This window comes from Rhopalosiphum maidis, chromosome 4, assembly GCF_003676215.2.
Source record: "Rhopalosiphum maidis isolate BTI-1 chromosome 4, ASM367621v3, whole genome shotgun sequence".
NCBI lineage: Eukaryota > Metazoa > Arthropoda > Insecta > Hemiptera > Aphididae > Rhopalosiphum > Rhopalosiphum maidis.
In genome coordinates, this window is record NC_040880.1 from 44145001 (window position 1) to 44163815 (window position 18815).

Genomic DNA, 18815 nt, shown 5'->3' on the forward strand with positions numbered 1-18815 from the left:
AGATACAGACACGGCTGCTATTATGGCAACAGTGACAGAATAATTTATTACACGAATATATAGGTACAGTTTTTTTTAATAATAAAAATGATAGTTTTACGCGACTGTGAGTGATGTTTCGAGACATATATACATTATACATATTAATATATATGTATGTATATGTGATATACGACTAGTGAAGGTTGAACGGATATGTGTACCTATGGTACATCATATGTATATTATAATAAACATAGGTAAACACATATATATTATACATTCGTCTACAACCGTCGGTATTATGATAAACGTGCTCCGGTTGCCGGGGAAGTTTTTGTCAATTTCACCGAGCACGTGGTTCGAAGTTTCTAAGTTTCCGCACCGGAAACATTCGTATTCTCGTCTGTGTATTGCACGGTATGAATTATCCGGTGGTTTCACGGAGTGACAATACATACCTTTATATATAATAAATACATGTATCTGTAACAAGGGAAAACTAATACTTACATATAGAAAATAGTGTATATAGATTGTCTGACTGAATATAATAGCGAGTGCGTCAATTTTGCACCTTATTTAATATATATATATATGATGTAAAATTATTATTGATTTTAATAATAAACCTTTTCTAGTACGACTTATAATATAACATATTATGACTTTCTATGATTTATAGTTATTATTATAATACTTATGGATATGGAAAACTATTAATTGTTTTCCGCAAGGAAAAAATAACGCCGGAGGTAAATAGAATAAAGCGTGATAAAGTTTGTATATTAAAAAAAAATTTAATGATCCATATATTATTATAATATAGATGTAGAACTATATAATAGTGATAAGATAAAATTATTAATGCTCGGATGTTGATTTTTGGAATTTTCATATTTTTAAATAATTTTATACTCAAATGATAGGTCGAGTATTTTCAACCATTAGGAACTTTAAAAAAGAAAAACAAGAGTAATTTTTTTTTCAATTACGATTTATTTTAAATTTTAACATTCGTTCATAATTATGGCATTCATAAAAAAAAAAATTAAGTTCATTTTGCGAATTTAGGTCATACACTTATTAAGATTTTTTTGTATTCTGTAAGGGTTTTTTCATCAAGTATTTTATTGCATTAATATCCGAGTCTTAATAATTATTATAATAATATATAGTCTACCTATATTTCATTATATAAAGCGTATTAGCAGCATTTTTTTTTTTTTACCGTGGATTTAAGAATTTTCATATACTCTAATTATTTTGACGTGCAGACATAGCGATTTTGACATTTAAGGTATTATTAATATAATTATGATTTTTCGAGTGGTTTTTTTTCCGGTATGCTTTTGATCGTTGGACATTTTAATAATTTACATAAAATAAGAAATAAAATGAAAACTGGGTAGAGCAAGCATTGCACTAGATCTACGATCAAATACAAACATCAACTTCTTCAAAAATCAATACTATTTATTAGAATTATTCGATTTGGAGCAGTTTGTACCTATAACCATATTATATTTGTGTACTGATTGCCATGGTTTCTGATATTTTATATAAATCAATGAAATAATGAAAACTAAATATTAAGCACGAAGAATCATGTCAGTTTCAAAATTATAGAAATGTATTATTGTCGAACGAATAATAATTAAAATTTAATTCTATTATGGCGTTTATAGTTTTCCTCACTCGTTTTATTTTTTTCTATATTTGACTTGCAAAGATTATACGCATTTTTAATTCAGTATTTATTAGTATAGTATTATTGTTTTTAGTAGATATAAAAATGTTTTAAACAACAATAAAGCAAAAAAAAAAAAATGTTAAAATAAATAAATGATAAAAAAGTTAAATTATATTATATTGTTATAATAAATGCATTCCGGTAAAATATTAAAAATAAACAGGCTGGTTCCCAATTTGTTCATAAAATGGCGCATAGCTCAGTTTACCAGTATTTTGGCAAAACTCCGCTCTCATTTTTTTTCTTTTCACAAAAATAAAACTCGTTATGTACTATAAGTCGATAAATCGAATTTTGACCTTATGCCGTACCATTTTTTCTTCTTCTTCTGAACCCGATTTTTTTGGGGTAAGTAGGTATAACAACATTATGTCGTTTGTTCCATTATTGTGAAACGAAACCTTCATATGCGTAATATATGTTATTGTCTCGTAAAAAACAACGTTTGTAAATCACATCTACAATTTTACAGATATTCATACATGAACGGGTTATACGTCGAAGTCCCTAATAAATCATTGATTCTTATGGCGTTAATAATATAAACGCATCTCGAACTAGTATTATTACTACTATTATCAAAGAAATCTTGATTTTCACAATAAATTAAAATTGCGTCACGTATATGTCTATACAAATTATTGTAATTCAATTCGATTATGTTCGTTTTCATTAAAGCGTATATTATATAACTGATTATAATATAACTGGTTATTTGTGTTGGAATTACTTTATACATGGACATTTTTTGGCAATCGAAATCAACCGATTTCTGATAAAACCACTAGATACGATATCGTATACGAAAATATTACTTCTTGTTTAAAAGTTATCACCAAGGCTAGATTAATTTATTAAAATTTTCGCGCTGCAGGTATTGTGTAGGTTGTGAATTTACGCGGCTCATCGTATTGGACTACTTTTAGAATGTCATTTTCCGACCAATATACTACGTGTTTAAATTATTTTACATTAGTCACTCTACTCGTTCGATTATTTTAGGTAGGTACTACTACTACTGTATACCACGTGTTGAGTATTACAAAATAAATTCTCTTTACAGTGATAAGGAAAGCCATATCAATTTATCACGTCCAAAGTGTATGCATTACAATGATTTGTGCAGTAGTTGCCATGTTCATGTCGACGTATTGACACACGTTAAACATATTGTATTAATTCGCTATCGCAACATTTTGGCTGTACATTTACTCGGAAAAAAACCCGAATCTTTTGCAACGAGGGAAAACACGAGATATGGACGTTGGTTAAAAAAAATACGAAAAACACACACTCAGTTCACCGAACGGGATTATAATGAAATCGACAAACTGAAAAGTTAATTTTGTCCGTGATAGTTTTAACGATAGCATGGATTCTGCATTATACGACTTGTACGATCCAATTACTTAAAATATGTTACACATACATATAACTCTTCACGTTCGCTGGTTTTTATGTACCTACTTTTAATTGTTCAATCGTGTGTAAAAAATAATAAATATCTTTTTAGCAAGAAGTATTGTTAATCAGACAAAAAACCACAAACCATTACATTTTTTAAAGTCAACATTTTAAAGTAGACTTTTTTCTATTATAACGGATTACTTTTTGTATACTAGTTTAAGTAAATTTTATTTTTAAATAAAAGTTACTTTGAATATTTCTTACTAAGAAATTACGATTAAATTATAATTCACACTATTTGAATTTAAATAACCTATAATATAAAATAAATATATATACTTACATAAAATATTTAATTTTTCCGACATAAATAGTTAAAATTTATGATATTATAATCATATAATTAAATTAAGTTATTAGGAGATTATTTAAACATTATAATATCATTTAAGAATAAAATAAAAATTGTAATATTTTTATTTTAAATTAACATTTTTTTCTTAGTCTTCGAACACATTTAGTTGAAAATATTTAATATTAGTTTTAAATAAAACTGTAATTGCAACTTCATAGTTGTCATTTATTTTTATACAAACTGAAGTCTATGAAAATGATTAAATTGAAGTTAAAATTCCCGATATTATCTCCAAGTGTGTTTGCACTTTGTAATGAATGAATTGTCGATTTCTTTTTTTTAAACGGATTGCACTTAATTTTTGATGTGATCACCATTAGCTGTATAATAATATATATAAAAAAAAACGCATTTTAATAATCTCCTGATTTACGTCCATATTACACATGGGCATAGTGGCCGGCGCGGGGAAAGTGGTCAAAACAGTCTTGATGCACTACGTTTCACTTTTGATATTCGACAAAAATAATTTGATGTCTATGTAAAAATGTTCATAAACTGTGCTATTATTGTCGTTAAAAATCTTACTGAAAGATTTCGACGCATAATAGTAGATGGACATTACAAATAACGTTCAAACAGGGGTATTATGACATATTATCCATGGTTGTAGTTTTTTTTAAATAAAATGTCTTGATAATTGAATAACTTAACTTACTGATTCCTATCGAAAGCTTAAAAAATAACTGAAAATCAAAGTTAAAGGTGCTGTACGAAATATGTCTATTTGCTAATCGGTACATATATATGAGACCTATCGATTTCCTTGAATATTTATTTGAGTCGATTAAGTATCAAGACGCGTGACAAACTATTTATGTATATGTAATTACTAGTCTTTAACTAAGGTTTGCCAAGGACCGCACGAGTCTAGCAAATTTAAAGGAATCACCCGCGTTTAAAAATGTGATACGTTTTCTAAAACAAAAATGTATTTCTTAAATATTTTTAATATTTTCATTAATTGTGTTGCAACGACGAGACGACGTTGTCTAATGTTCTTTTGAGTCATGTCTGTATGTCAGATATTATTCTCTGAATCGGAAGAAACCCAAATATCAGTATATTCTCAATGATGATTATAAATCATATACAATTGTAATCAAGAAAATAACTTGATTACCAGGTTAGTCTTTCTAACGATAAACGTCCATAGAACATTGAACAATTATAATTGAGATTTTATAATACACCACAGTGAGAATCGAGACTTGCACCACTGGTCATTGTTGACATATGCAGTCACAATATTTACGGACATTTTTGACATTTATTTTTTCATTTCAAATCAATTTAATTTTTACGCGTTTGACCTGTTAATGTACACACACACACACACACGTACACATGCATATATATGTTTAATTATAATGCGACCGGTTTGTCGAATTAAATATTTGTTAAGTCATCGTAGTGTTACATTATACTATTAAGAAGACGCGTTACATTATAGTATTAATACGGATGCCCATCGACTGCCATATTAAATTGGCCAAAGACTAATATTATCGAATCGTGCGGTATCGTCTTGCATATTATTGCGCTACCTCTTGCAGGTTGCAACGTGTTGATTTACACGCATATTATTTTTATAATAATTTACGCGCACGCCAAACCCACGTGCGCGCGTGCATATATTTCTGCCAACACTGGATAGTGAATAGTACGTAATTGTAATCACGTATGGTCACCAACTCGAGGCCAAAGTAGGTATGTTATCCCGAAACATACGAGTATTTTCGAATTATTATTTCGCAGATGGCCTGTATTACCTATTATAAGCTTCATCGGTGGCGACGCGGGTTCACGCAGCCTCTCTCGGGCGCAAATTGCGTCACGCGCGTGTCCTCGGCGCCCTCCGGGGAGACGTGTTGGCCACAGCGATTTATACGGCCGGCGGAATATTAATGATAAATAAATAAAAATTCGTCTCGTCGTATTCGCCGTCGATCGTTCGAAAAAGTCTCGATCGAACACTTTTATATACGCCTGCCGGTGTAGTATGCCGCTGCAGCCGACACAGCCGTGCCGTCGTGTTCCTTTCACGATTTATCGTGTATTTTATTATACACACACACACACACAACATTATTATAATAACGTTGTACGCACGACCTTTGACCCGAACCGGGACTGGAAGTGTTTTAAACCTATACAACTACACCGCCGCCGCCGCGCACTTTTCCTCTCCGCCAATACTGCACGTGTAGTATGCAAGTACACACCGGCGCGTCGTGCGAGGAACTATATTATGTGTACTGCTGGTTAAATGAGCAATGCTTTTACCCTCTGTTTCTCCGCGATAATAACGCGTCGATCTTCTGCGCGAGTGGTGGCGGTGGAGGAGTGAGCGGAGACCATAATATTATATACGTACCTTTGATCCGTACCGTCGCGCGTCGGCGCTTTCTCCACGACCGGAAACAATATATTTAATATACGTGGGTGACTGTATGTACACACACACACACACACACACACACACCTATATATATATATATAGGTATATCGATATTGTTTGTTCGTCGTCATCGCCGCTGCCGTCGTTTTTTTATTTCCGTGTCATCGGATTATCTTATTATATTGATGGTCGATACACGACGATAATGTTATTATCGTATTACTACGGTGTCATATCAAACGATTATATCGGTTTGTTTTTCCAGTCACCCGCATTATGTAACTATAATATATTTATATTACAAATGTATACATAATATTATTATCATCGCCAGGATTATAGCACCGCAGTTCGAGTGTACCTATTCATTCCCGTTTGTCATTTGTCGACGCCTACGCCGCCGCCGACAAACGGTTCTTTAACGCCGTCTTATGTTTCACTATTTACTAACAACCAATGTACCATGTACGTGTAATATAATATTATCGTAACATTGTTTTTCTACAGTCCGATGGATCGTTTACGACTAAATGAGCGACCGTTCTCTGCTTCCATTAGCAAACCGCAGTCATAAAAATAATACAGAATACGTAGATGATAATAATGTATCTATTATACATAATCAGACTGACGTGTTGGTAGGTCTCGATAAATTTGCTTATTCTTTATTAAAAATGTTTTTACATCATAATATTGTAATAATATTTCGATTAAATATACACAATTTGGATTGCTATTTTCGATTTAATGACGTGAAAGTTCGATGCACGAGTTACAATACTAAATACTACAATAAACGTGTTGGTAGGTCAATTGTAAATTTAAATGCGATATTTTAATTTTAATGTTTTGAACTCTTATTGTACACAGTTATAGACATTATATGATTATTTGATTAAATAGTTTTTTGTAAATTTTATATCTTAAAATTTAAATAAGGTGTATAGGTTTACACTTATGTGTTATTAAGTTATTTTATTTCATGCCTATTAAAATGTATTATTTTGATTACAAAATATTTTATTATATTATATTCACACTACAAATTCTGATAATGATAATAATTAAGAGTTTAATTAACCATTTTAAAACTAAAATTAAAGCTATCTGTTTATTATAAATATGCTGACCAAACAATTTTTTATCTTTGGATTAATTGCCATAGTATTTCACTGTTCTAATTTATTTACCTACTAACTGTTAACTGTCTGAAAAATGTGCCAACTGTAATCTTTAACCGTTTGTAAAAAGACAAAGTATACTATTCAAAAGCATGTTATATATAAAAGCTTGAATAATATTGATAAATTGAACAAAATATATTTAATAATACCTATGTTTCATAACAATAACACCAGCCTTTTGGTAAAAAAAAAAATAACAATATCTTCATTATGTGAGCTACATATAAAAAACCACAACATTTTTGTCGTTTATTAAATCGATTTTTCGACAATAATTCAAGTGTACCTATAAATATTATAAGTATGTAATATAATAATATTTATAAAATAGCTTTAGTGACGAACTGACGAATGTGTCTAACAATTATTTCTCTCACTACCACTTTTTACGAATTTTGCAATGAATTATAATTATTAATTAACAATGGTTTCGTGCGGTTTATTTTTCAATTGTCCTTGTCTACGATAGATATTTTTCTTTTTTTTTTAAATGATTTTTAACCATTAATACTACGATACGTTTTTTTTATAGGCTGGCGGATCGCCGCTGGAAATTGGCGTGGACCCCAGCCAAGATGATTCCGGAGTGATAATGATGAACTCCGCCATGGCCGATCGTTTCGTGCGCCAGAGCGGTTACGGGCATGAAAACGGCGTCGAACACAGGGTGCAACTCAAGGGCATCCGCGTGGACTGCGGCGCTGCGTCAGCTGACGGCGTCATAGCCGTGGAAATTGAATTTCTGGAACCGTTTAACGGCGTGATCTACAGCAAAGGTCGACACGACGATCCCAAATGCAAGTGAGTGCACGACGAGAGTCCTTCATCAATCGCCGGGAGCATGGGGGAGGGAATATTACGTTTTTCTTTAATTCCATATAAACCTATAATTATTAATTCCTACACCATTTCGGTTTTATTACGAATCAACGAAATTGTACACTGTATTTGTTATTTTATTGAATTTTATTTTTATATTTTACTAGATTAAATTAATGTTATTATTAATGTTTATTTTTTTAATCAGTCAATGCATGTATTGTATACAGTTGATATATAATAAATTAATTAGCACTTTTTAAAAAAAAAATTATGTATAGGAATGACCACAATCTCAAAATATAATAATAACAAAATATAAATTCTAAAATGAATGTTATTGATGTACGATAAATGCGAAGTATTTATGCAATCTTGCAGGTACCAGGAAATAATTTTTTTCGCCGATTATCTGGTAATAGTTTCTTTATTATCTTTTTTATCTTTTCATAATAAGTTCTAAGTTTTTAACGTCTAACAGTATTAAGTTTCTTGTATGCAACCCAAGTTAAAATTTTAGTTAACTATGCTCACTATTTCTCATCATTGATTCAATATAAATGGTTATTATTATTAGTATTTTTATTTGTAATAATTTTCTATTGATACTAAATATATGGCTATGTACATGAAGTACATAAATAATATAAAATAAATTATGACAAACAAATTCACATATTATACACTTCTATGTTAAAAAAAACTGTATAACTTTGGATTAGATGTAATTTATACTAAACTATATTATTTGATCGTATTTTTTTCATTTTAAATTCGTATTTATTTTTATTACACACGCTGCCATCCCCTCAAAGATGTGTTTTTAATGTTTCAAATGATACATTATACGTAAACTCATAATCGTTTTGTGGAATTGACGACTTTTACTCTGTACAATAATGTTATTTCCAGTTGAATACACAACAAGCTAACATTTTGAATGAAATCACTATAGTATCTTGTATCTTTATTCTCTATCTAATAATACTTTTTCAAAGAAGATACTTAAGTACTTAGGATTCAATAAGCTGTAAAATACAATATTTTCAACTAAATTTCTCTATACTTGAGTATTCATACTAACAACTAAAATCTGTTTAATTGTATTTACATTTTTGGCAGGCATGACAGCTAATGGATATTAAATAATATTATATACTATATTATTATACATTCTAATATTTAATCAAAATGTATTTAGCTTTATGTTTTATAAAAACTGTAATTAGTATTTACACTATTCGATTCAATTTATTAAAATATATACATTTGTAGGTAGTTGTCTATATTGTTACTATTTACTAATGTTTATAACTATGGTTAAGATTATCTTTATGGATAAGGTATTAGAAAAAAAATGTTTTATTTAATAAGTTAAAATATAATAATATGTATACAAATCCATTTTTAAGTATGAGAGGGATAATTTAATAGCATAGTTTTATTCAAATTACGTATAATATACTAATTGCATACATAATAACAAGTTATAAGTGAAGGTGTATTAAAATTTTGAAATTTAAATAAGTGCATTTAATTTTGTCTATTTATTATGTAATATGTAGGCTAGGTACATGAAGAAATATTTTACTTAAATGAAATCTAATTGATCAATAAAAGACTGAATTTATTAGACGTTATAACTAATATTGTGACAAAACTTATAATTAAGCTTAAAGTATAATGATATTAAAATTTAATTTATAAATTTATAATTAAATATAATAAAGTTTAATATGATATTAATAAAAGAGCATTTTGTTTGTAGATTTGTGCAGAGTGATTCAGGACAATATTCATATCAGTTCCTAATACCAATTGAAGATTGTCGTCCTCCTGTAAATGAGGGTTGTTCATCTACTGAAGATGGTGGTGGTTGTGACTTAGGTTCTATTGAAAATACAATAATCATCCAAACAGATAGTACAATACAGGTAATCTATTAGAATTTCATTATTAACAATCCAAAATAAAGTAATTATAAGAAGTTATTACATTGTATAAAAGTAAAATTTTATATTTCTTAAAAAATAACGTTAAGTTACTATTTTTACTTTTTAGGAAGAATGGGATTTAGCACGAAAAGTCTCATGTCCGTCGGAGACCAAACCAGGTACAGGTAAACGAGTACGATTCAAGCCTATAGTAGTCGATATGTTAGAAGTTGTTTCTGTTCCTTCCGGAAATGAAGGCACACTGAAATGTTGGATGGATATACAAAGAGGTCAATATCCAAATGTAAGCAAAAAAATATTTTTAAAAAATAAATAAGATTTGTAATAAAAATCTATTTCTTATAGACATCACCCGTTGACAAGATCATAAAAATTGGGGAATCGCTTTCATTAATTGTATATGTAAAAAGTACCGATGAAGCTTACGATGTAAGAGTAAGAGAATGCTGGGCATATGATAATGATAATTATGAATCCACAACCACTACAAGTATACAATTGACAGATTCATCAGGATGTCCAAAGTAAATATAAATTATGCAGTATAACGTAACAAGAATCTAAATTAGAATCTATATGACAATAGAAAATATTAATTTTTAAATAAAATATAATATGTTATTATAAGGGTCTAAAATATTTTTAGGAGAAAAAAATTAATATCACAATGGAAAAAAACTCAAACTGTTGACCAAAGTGGTATAACAACGATTGGATACACAAATGTCACAGCATTCAAATTCCCAGACAAACACCAAGTGTACCTCACTTGTAATGTCGAAGTAAAAACATAAACGTCCGTTACAGTAAAATTAACAAAAATATAATGTAAATTATATTACAGTTATGCTTGGGAAGTTGTCCAGAAGAAAAATGTCAAGCAGCATTACCAGGTTTCATTCCATCAACAACGCTAGCACCCATTTGTTATCCAGGATCAAATGATCCGAGATGCCCAAAACCTACATTGCCACCAACCACTCCAGCACCAGTGTGCTACCCAGGTTCAAATGACCCGAGGTGTCCTAAACCATCTCCGCCTCCAACATACTATCCTTCTCCATCAACACCCGCACCACCGGTTTGCTACCCAGGATCAAATGACCCAAGATGTCCAAAACCAACACCTCCACCAACATATTATCCTTCACCATCAACGCCTGCTCCACCAAATTGCTACCCTGGATCAAATGACCCAAGATGTCCAAAACCAACACCTCCACCAACTACCCCAGCACCTGTTTGTTACCCAGGATCAAATGACCCAAGGTGTCCTAAACCATCTCCACCTCCTACATCGTACCCCATCCCATCAACACCAGCTCCACCTGTTTGTTATCCAGGATCAAATGATCCAAGATGTCCTAAACCATCACCTCCTCCAACATATTATCCTTCACCATCAACGCCTGCTCCACCAAATTGCTACCCTGGATCAAATGACCCAAGATGTCCAAAACCAACACCTCCACCAACTACCCCAGCACCTGTTTGCTACCCAGGATCAACTGATCCAAGATGTCCAAAACCAACACCTCCACCAACTACTCCAGCACCAGTTTGTTACCCAGGATCAAATGACCCAAGGTGTCCTAAACCGTCACCACCTCCAACATACTACCCTTCTCCATCAACACCAGCACCACCTGTATGTTATCCAGGATCAACTGATCCAAGATGTCCAAAACCAACACCTCCACCAACTACTCCAGCACCAGTTTGTTACCCAGGATCAAATGACCCAAGGTGTCCTAAACCATCTCCACCTCCTACATCGTACCCCATCCCATCAACACCAGCTCCACCTGTTTGTTATCCAGGATCAAATGATCCAAGATGTCCTAAACCATCACCTCCTCCAACATATTATCCTTCACCATCAACGCCTGCTCCACCAAATTGCTACCCTGGATCAAATGACCCAAGATGTCCAAAACCAACACCTCCACCAACTACTCCAGCACCAATTTGCTACCCAGGTTCAAATGACCCAAGGTGTCCTAAACTGTCACCACCTGCAACATACTATCCTTCACCATCAACGCCTGCTCCACCAAATTGCTACCCTGGATCAAATGACCCAAGATGTCCAAAACCAACACCTCCACCAACTACCCCAGCACCTGTTTGCTACCCAGGATCAACTGACCCAAGATGTCCGAAACCAACATTACCACCAACTACACCAGCACCAGTTTGCTACCCAGGATCAAATGACCCAAGGTGTCCAAAACCATCACCACCTCCAACATCTTACCCCATTTCAACAACATTAGCTCCACTTGTATGTTATCCAGGATCAAATGACCCAAGGTGTCCTAAACCATCACCTCCTCCAACGTATTACCCCGTTCCATCAACACCAGCTCCACCCGTATGTTATCCAGGATCAAGTGACCCAAGATGTCCGAAACCAACACCGCCACCAACTACCCCAGCACCAATTTGCTACCCAGGATCAACTGACCCGAGATGTCCAAAACCAACTCCGCCTCCAACATACTACCCTTCTCCATCAACGCCTGCACCACCTGTCTGCTACCCAGGATCAACTGACCCGAGATGTCCAAAACCAACACCTCCACCAACTACTCTAGCTCCAGTTTGTTACCCAGGATCAAATGACCCAAGGTGTCCAAAACCATCTACGCCTCCAAATACTTATTTACCTCCATCAACTCCGGCACCACCTGTATGTTACCCAGGATCAAATGACCCAAGATGTCCAAAACCAACACCGCCACCAACTTCCCCAGCACCTGTCTGCTACCTAGGATCAACTGACCCGAGATGTCCAAAACCAACACCTCCACCAACTACTCCAGCTCCAGTTTGTTACCCAGGATCAAATGACCCAAGGTGTCCTAAACCATCTCCACCACCAACATACTACCCTTCTCCATCAACACCCGCACCACCAGTTTGCTACCCAGGATCAAATGACCCTAGATGTCCAAAACCAACACTGCCACCAACTTCCCCAGCACCTGTCTGCTACCCAGGATCAACTGACCCGAGATGTCCAAAACCAACAACTCCACCAACTACTCCAGCTCCAGTTTGTTACCCAGGATCAAATGACCCAAGGTGTCCCAAACCATCTCCACCTCCAACATACTACCCATCTCCATCAACACCCGCACCACCAGTTTGCTACCCAGGATCAAATGACCCTAGATGCCCAAAACCAACACCTCCACCAACTACCCCAGCACCTGTTTGCTACCCAGGTTCAAATGACCCGAGGTGTCCTAAACCAACACCTCCACCAACTACTCCAGCACCTGTCTGCTACCCAGGATCAACTGACCCGAGATGTCCAAAACCAACACCTCCACCAACTACTCCAGCTCCAGTTTGTTACCCAGGATCAAATGACCCAAGGTGTCCTAAACCATCTCCACCACCAACATACTACCCTTCTCCATCAACACCCGCACCACCAGTTTGCTACCCAGGATCAAATGACCCTAGATGTCCAAAACCAACACTGCCACCAACTTCCCCAGCACCTGTCTGCTACCCAGGATCAACTGACCCGAGATGTCCAAAACCAACAACTCCACCAACTACTCCAGCTCCAGTTTGTTACCCAGGATCAAATGACCCAAGGTGTCCCAAACCATCTCCACCTCCAACATACTACCCATCTCCATCAACACCCGCACCACCAGTTTGCTACCCAGGATCAACTGACCCAAGATGTCCAAAACCAACACCTCCACCAACTACTCCAGCACCTGTCTGCTACCCAGGATCAAATGACCCAAGGTGTCCCAAACCATCTCCACCTCCAACATACTACCCTTCTCCATCAACACCAGCACCACCAGTTTGCTACCCAGGATCAAATGACCCAAGATGTCCAAAACCAACACCTCCACCAACTACCCCAGCACCTGTTTGCTACCCAGGTTCAAATGACCCGAGGTGTCCTAAACCAACACCTCCACCAACTACTCCAGCACCTGTCTGCTACCCAGGATCAACTGACCCGAGATGTCCAAAACCAACACCTCCACCAACTACTCCAGCTCCAGTTTGTTACCCAGGATCAAATGACCCAAGGTGTCCCAAACCATCTCCACCTCCAACATACTACCCTTCTCCATCAACACCCGCACTACCAGTTTGCTACCCAGGATCAACCGACCCGAGATGTCCAAAACCAACACCTCCACCAACTACTCCAGCACCTGTCTGCTACCCAGGATCAACTGACCCGAGATGTCCAAAACCAACTCCGCCTCCAACTACTCCAGCACCAGTTTGTTACCCAGGATCAAATGACCCAAGGTGTCCCAAACCATCTCCACCTCCAACATACTACCCTTCTCCATCAACACCCGCACCACCAGTTTGCTACCCAGGATCAAATGACCCAAGGTGTCCTAAACCATCTCCACCTCCAACATACTACCCACCATCATCAACACCAGCTCCGCTGGTTTGCTACCCAGGATCAAATGACCCAAGATGTCCAAAGCCAACACCCCCACCAACTACTCCAGCACCAGTTTGTTACCCAGGTTCAAATGATCCAAGGTGTCCGAAACCATCTCCACCACCTACATCATATCCCATTCCATCAACACCAGCTCCACCTGTATGTTATCCAGGATCAACTGATCCAAGATGTCCGAAACCAACACCATCACCAACCACTCCTGCACCAGTTTGTTATCCTGGATCAACTGATCCAAGGTGTCCAAAACCTTCTCCGCCTCCCACATCTTATCCAACACCAACACCAACAGTTCCTGAACCGATATGTTATCCAGGATCAAAGGATCCTAGGTGTCCACAAATTGCTCCTGTTCAAACGCCTTTCGTTTGTGTGTGCAATAGTTCAACTCCTAAACCTATTACACCTCCGTTATGCTATCCTGGTTCCACCGATCCTCGCTGCATTAAGCAAGAGTCATTAGTATGTTATCCTGGATCTCCGGATCCAAGATGCCCACAATATCCTTCTTCGACACAATATCCACCTACGTATTTACCGCCTTTGGAACCAGTTTATGGACAAGGAAATAACCAATTCATACAAGAAGTGACTACCCAATATCCATCATATATATCTACAGATGACAGTTTTGGTGGTCAGCAGCAACTAGATCTTTTTAATAAAGGTAATTAAGAAATTATTTTTCATCGTTTAAGTACTTTATTATTATTCAATTATTATCTAACTTAAATTTCAAAAATATTTATGAATTTTTTTTTTTATGCGATTTTATTAGTTGAAGTTTTGATTTGTTAACAGCTTTAAATGGTTTTAATATTCAAAGGAGAGATGTTGAGTCTGGTATTCGACAGTTGAAGTCGCAGTTGAAAAATGAAATTGGTAACGAAAATTTAGATGCTTTAGATAGCTTAGGAGATGATGTATTATTTGAATTACAAAATCAGTCGGAATCTCTGAAAAAACGTTAAATGTAGTTGTTCATTTATAATAGTAGCTTTATAAAGACATTTTTAATTTGCTAATTCAAATGTATGATTTATTTAAATTGCTCAAGTGTGTTATGTATAAAAGATTGTTACCGACCATCGTTACCATTTACCACTTTATAATAATGTTTTATGTGTTAATTTCATATATTTTGTATACATGTTAATATGTTTTTTTTATTAAATGTATTTTTATATTTACAACTGACAATTTATTTATTTTTATTTTATCCGTTAATAAAATATTTTAGTTATTTTCATTAATCTTATTTTAATATAAAGTCATAAATAAATCCTTCCTTATGAATACTTTTGATTGATTATATTTTCTTTGAATTCATATGATATTTTCTTTTTTTTTCAAAGCATTACTACATACAACCATGATTGGTTTTCATTATTTTATATTTATCTACCTATTTTTTTAAAATAACTGTGATTCACAATACTCGGCTTCACATTTTGTATGACTACTATTATACATTAAGGTACTTTCCTATTTCTTTAGGTTTAAATAAATTATTTGGTAATAACCATCCTGTGTTACTGTTCAAACCGTTAGGGGTATTGTAAAATATACCTTTATACAGTTGACCAGCACATACTGCCGCAGTGGTGACAGCGATGAATACGTTACCGTGGTAACCACAATCTGAACGATTGGACCACGAGAGCGGCAACGGCGCTGGCGGCGGCGTCCACTATACAGTCCCCAGTACCGAACGAATTCACCGGCTTGAAACAACCGTTCGCTAAAGTTAAAGTTTATCCTGTCACATAAAGTGCGATCAGAAATACTACGTAATTTTCAAAGTAGGTCTATTCGTTTAAAAAGTTCGTTGTGTCAAAATGTGCACAGTTTTAGGTAATTTTTGTTGTTAATTTGTCAAAATATGTTGAAATAAGAAAAAAAAACACATTATGTTTGAATTCGACAACGTGAGTTATTTTTTAATTAATTACCTAAGCAATAATAACTAGGAAACTTTTTTTTAATTTATAAAATTAATCTTTCACAAAATTTTTTTTTATTAATAATACTTAAATATTTTCACGTTTTTAATAAAAATAAAATATATTAATATTATATGCACTTTTAAATGATATAATATATACGTTAAAATACATAATTATTATCATATAACATTTTTTTCAAGAATATCGACAACCTTATAGTATTGAGTGAATTTTTTAATAATTTTAATGTTAATTTATAGCATTTTTAATGCTTCTATAATATCTCTATAGCTTCAATGTTCATCTTTTTATTGTTATAATAATAATAACAATATTATTATAATCATAAAATATAGGTGTTATATATTGGTATTTGTTGGCTAGTACAAAAATTGAAATAATCAGAGATAAAAAATAATCATATATATCTTGTTTTTTAAAGCGTATATGGTTAATAACATATTTTATATAATTATGAAATATTTTTAAGTTAAAGTTTTGTCTTTTTGAGAGTATGTATGTAAAAGTTAAGGCTTTAATTATTATTTTAATAATTAGAACATGTGAAACGTACAGATTGTAAAATATACAAATACGAATGTCAGAATTGAAGTTAATTATGTATAATGATACATATTATATATAAATATTTAAAAAAAAGATTTTTTACAAAACACATTTCAATAGCTGTTTTCAAATAATATATTTGTATCAATTTAGGTTTATTTATGAGAGTGTTCGATTTTTATAACTTATTATACTATTTATACTATTTAAGATGGTGCAAATACATTATGTCGTTATTTTTTTATTTTTTACGAGTGCCGTTTATACATATGGATCTCGAAACTTTATGAATACATTAAACATTATACTGGCAAATTAGTTTCGAATAAATGGCAAAATATGTGATTTAAAAATGTGGTTGCGTGGTGTTCGAAAGTTTGGAATGTAGCGCTTAGTAACTTCAACACGTTTCAATCCAGCTGTTTAACTATTCGCGAGATAAGTCGCGTCCAGCTGTAGCAGTAACTAAGAGAACATTGCTGTCAAATAAATCCATTCAAGAAAAATACAATTATAATTTATCAAAAGGATTGAGTATAGACACGCGTTTTAGATTTAACAAAATAATCCACGCACGTGCATAACCTAACGAACCGTGGTAGAATCGTACGTGCTCTAAATCGTGCTCTCGGACTAAGGAAATATTCAGACAGGGACACCTGTGGGGTTGTTAACGAAATAAATGTGAAATTGAAAGTAAAAAGGAATAGGACAATAGGATAAAAACTTGCAAGATCCCGACCACGTAAACACGACTGTCGTAATCCAGTCAACTGGTAGCAAATCTGTGATCAGAGACCATAGTTTTAAATTGTTCTAATTTTTTTTTTATAGTGAGTACATTTTTATTATCTGATAAGATCTCAATATAGATCCTCTTCAGTGATATCGTTTCAATATATTTACTAATATTACTATTATGGACCCTCCCACAATAAAATAATAACAGGTACGTAAATTTAACTATCCACAAATCCGTTCGCTTTGTTCACAAAGTTATCTTATTTGTCCTTGATAAATGCATTACCTTTTACTTTTAAATAATAACGCATAATATTGTGTATCTACTATACGAATAAATTATTTTTATTGGATATTATACTTTAATGAAAAACAGTTTCTAATAAGAAACAAAAACAAAAATATGAAGTTTAATTTACATGATATGTGATACTCTACAGCCTATATATTACCTGAAAATGGGTATCTACGTATAAATATTAAATACATCCGTGTAACTAAATAACTAAATAATATATCCAACGCCACTAGTGGTCTTGTGTTAATCTTCATTGGTCTGTATCGACTAGGTTTGGTGTGTTTTAAATGTAAAAAAAATTAAATAAAATCCATATTATATATTATATTGCATTATGCAAATACGTAAATACTTTTATTATGTTATCTTTGAATTAAATCACAATTATTAATTACATTATAATTAATAAACAATAGTTATTACTTGAAACTATAATGGAAATAATAATATAGTTATTTTTTAAATATATATATTATATTATGTACTTATTATATGTGATCTATTTAATTCATTATTTTGTTTATATAAATAGAAAGATTACGTTATTTTATGAACTCCAAATCCAACATACAGTTATTGATTTCATCTAATTCAAACGCACATTAATAGCTTTTCTAGTTTATTATTATTATTTATTTGTTTAAATACTATACACATACACTCGCTTAAATTAACTTGCAAATCATAAAACATTTATTATCTCGTTTTAGTTTATATTTACCACTAAATAATAAGTATAGCGAAATGATTAAGATTTTACATGAATTATCGATGATTTTTACCTCTATACAACCGCGTTACTCGTTTAAACAAAATACAAACGCGTGGTAATTATTACGCGTATTGCTATATTATTGTGATACATTAAATAATTGTAGGTATATA

General features: G+C 33.1%; 2 protein-coding genes across 3 annotated transcripts in view; both read left to right on the plus strand.

Annotated features, from left to right (window-relative positions):
- LOC113555724 (mucin-2) overlaps positions 1-15569 on the plus strand; it is a 28461-nt gene extending 12892 nt beyond the window's left edge. Inside the window, exons 3-9 of the mRNA XM_026960245.1 lie at positions 7672-7940; positions 9727-9892; positions 10020-10196; positions 10259-10437; positions 10560-10695; positions 10758-15045; positions 15180-15569. Of these exons, the coding sequence (XP_026816046.1) occupies positions 7672-7940; positions 9727-9892; positions 10020-10196; positions 10259-10437; positions 10560-10695; positions 10758-15045; positions 15180-15349 (5385 nt within the window). The 3' untranslated portion in view covers positions 15350-15569. The remainder of the gene's footprint in view (positions 1-7671; positions 7941-9726; positions 9893-10019; positions 10197-10258; positions 10438-10559; positions 10696-10757; positions 15046-15179) is intronic.
- Positions 15570-16073: 504 nt separating this feature from the next.
- The window catches only part of LOC113555607 (potassium voltage-gated channel protein Shaw-like), a 185168-nt gene continuing 182426 nt past the window's right edge, over positions 16074-18815 (plus strand). Inside the window, exon 1 of one of the 2 annotated variants that reach the window (XM_026960063.2) lies at positions 16074-16306. The gene's annotated coding sequence lies outside the window, so the exon portion shown is untranslated. The remainder of the gene's footprint in view (positions 16307-18815) is intronic. The other variant, XM_026960064.2, reaches the window with a different exon arrangement.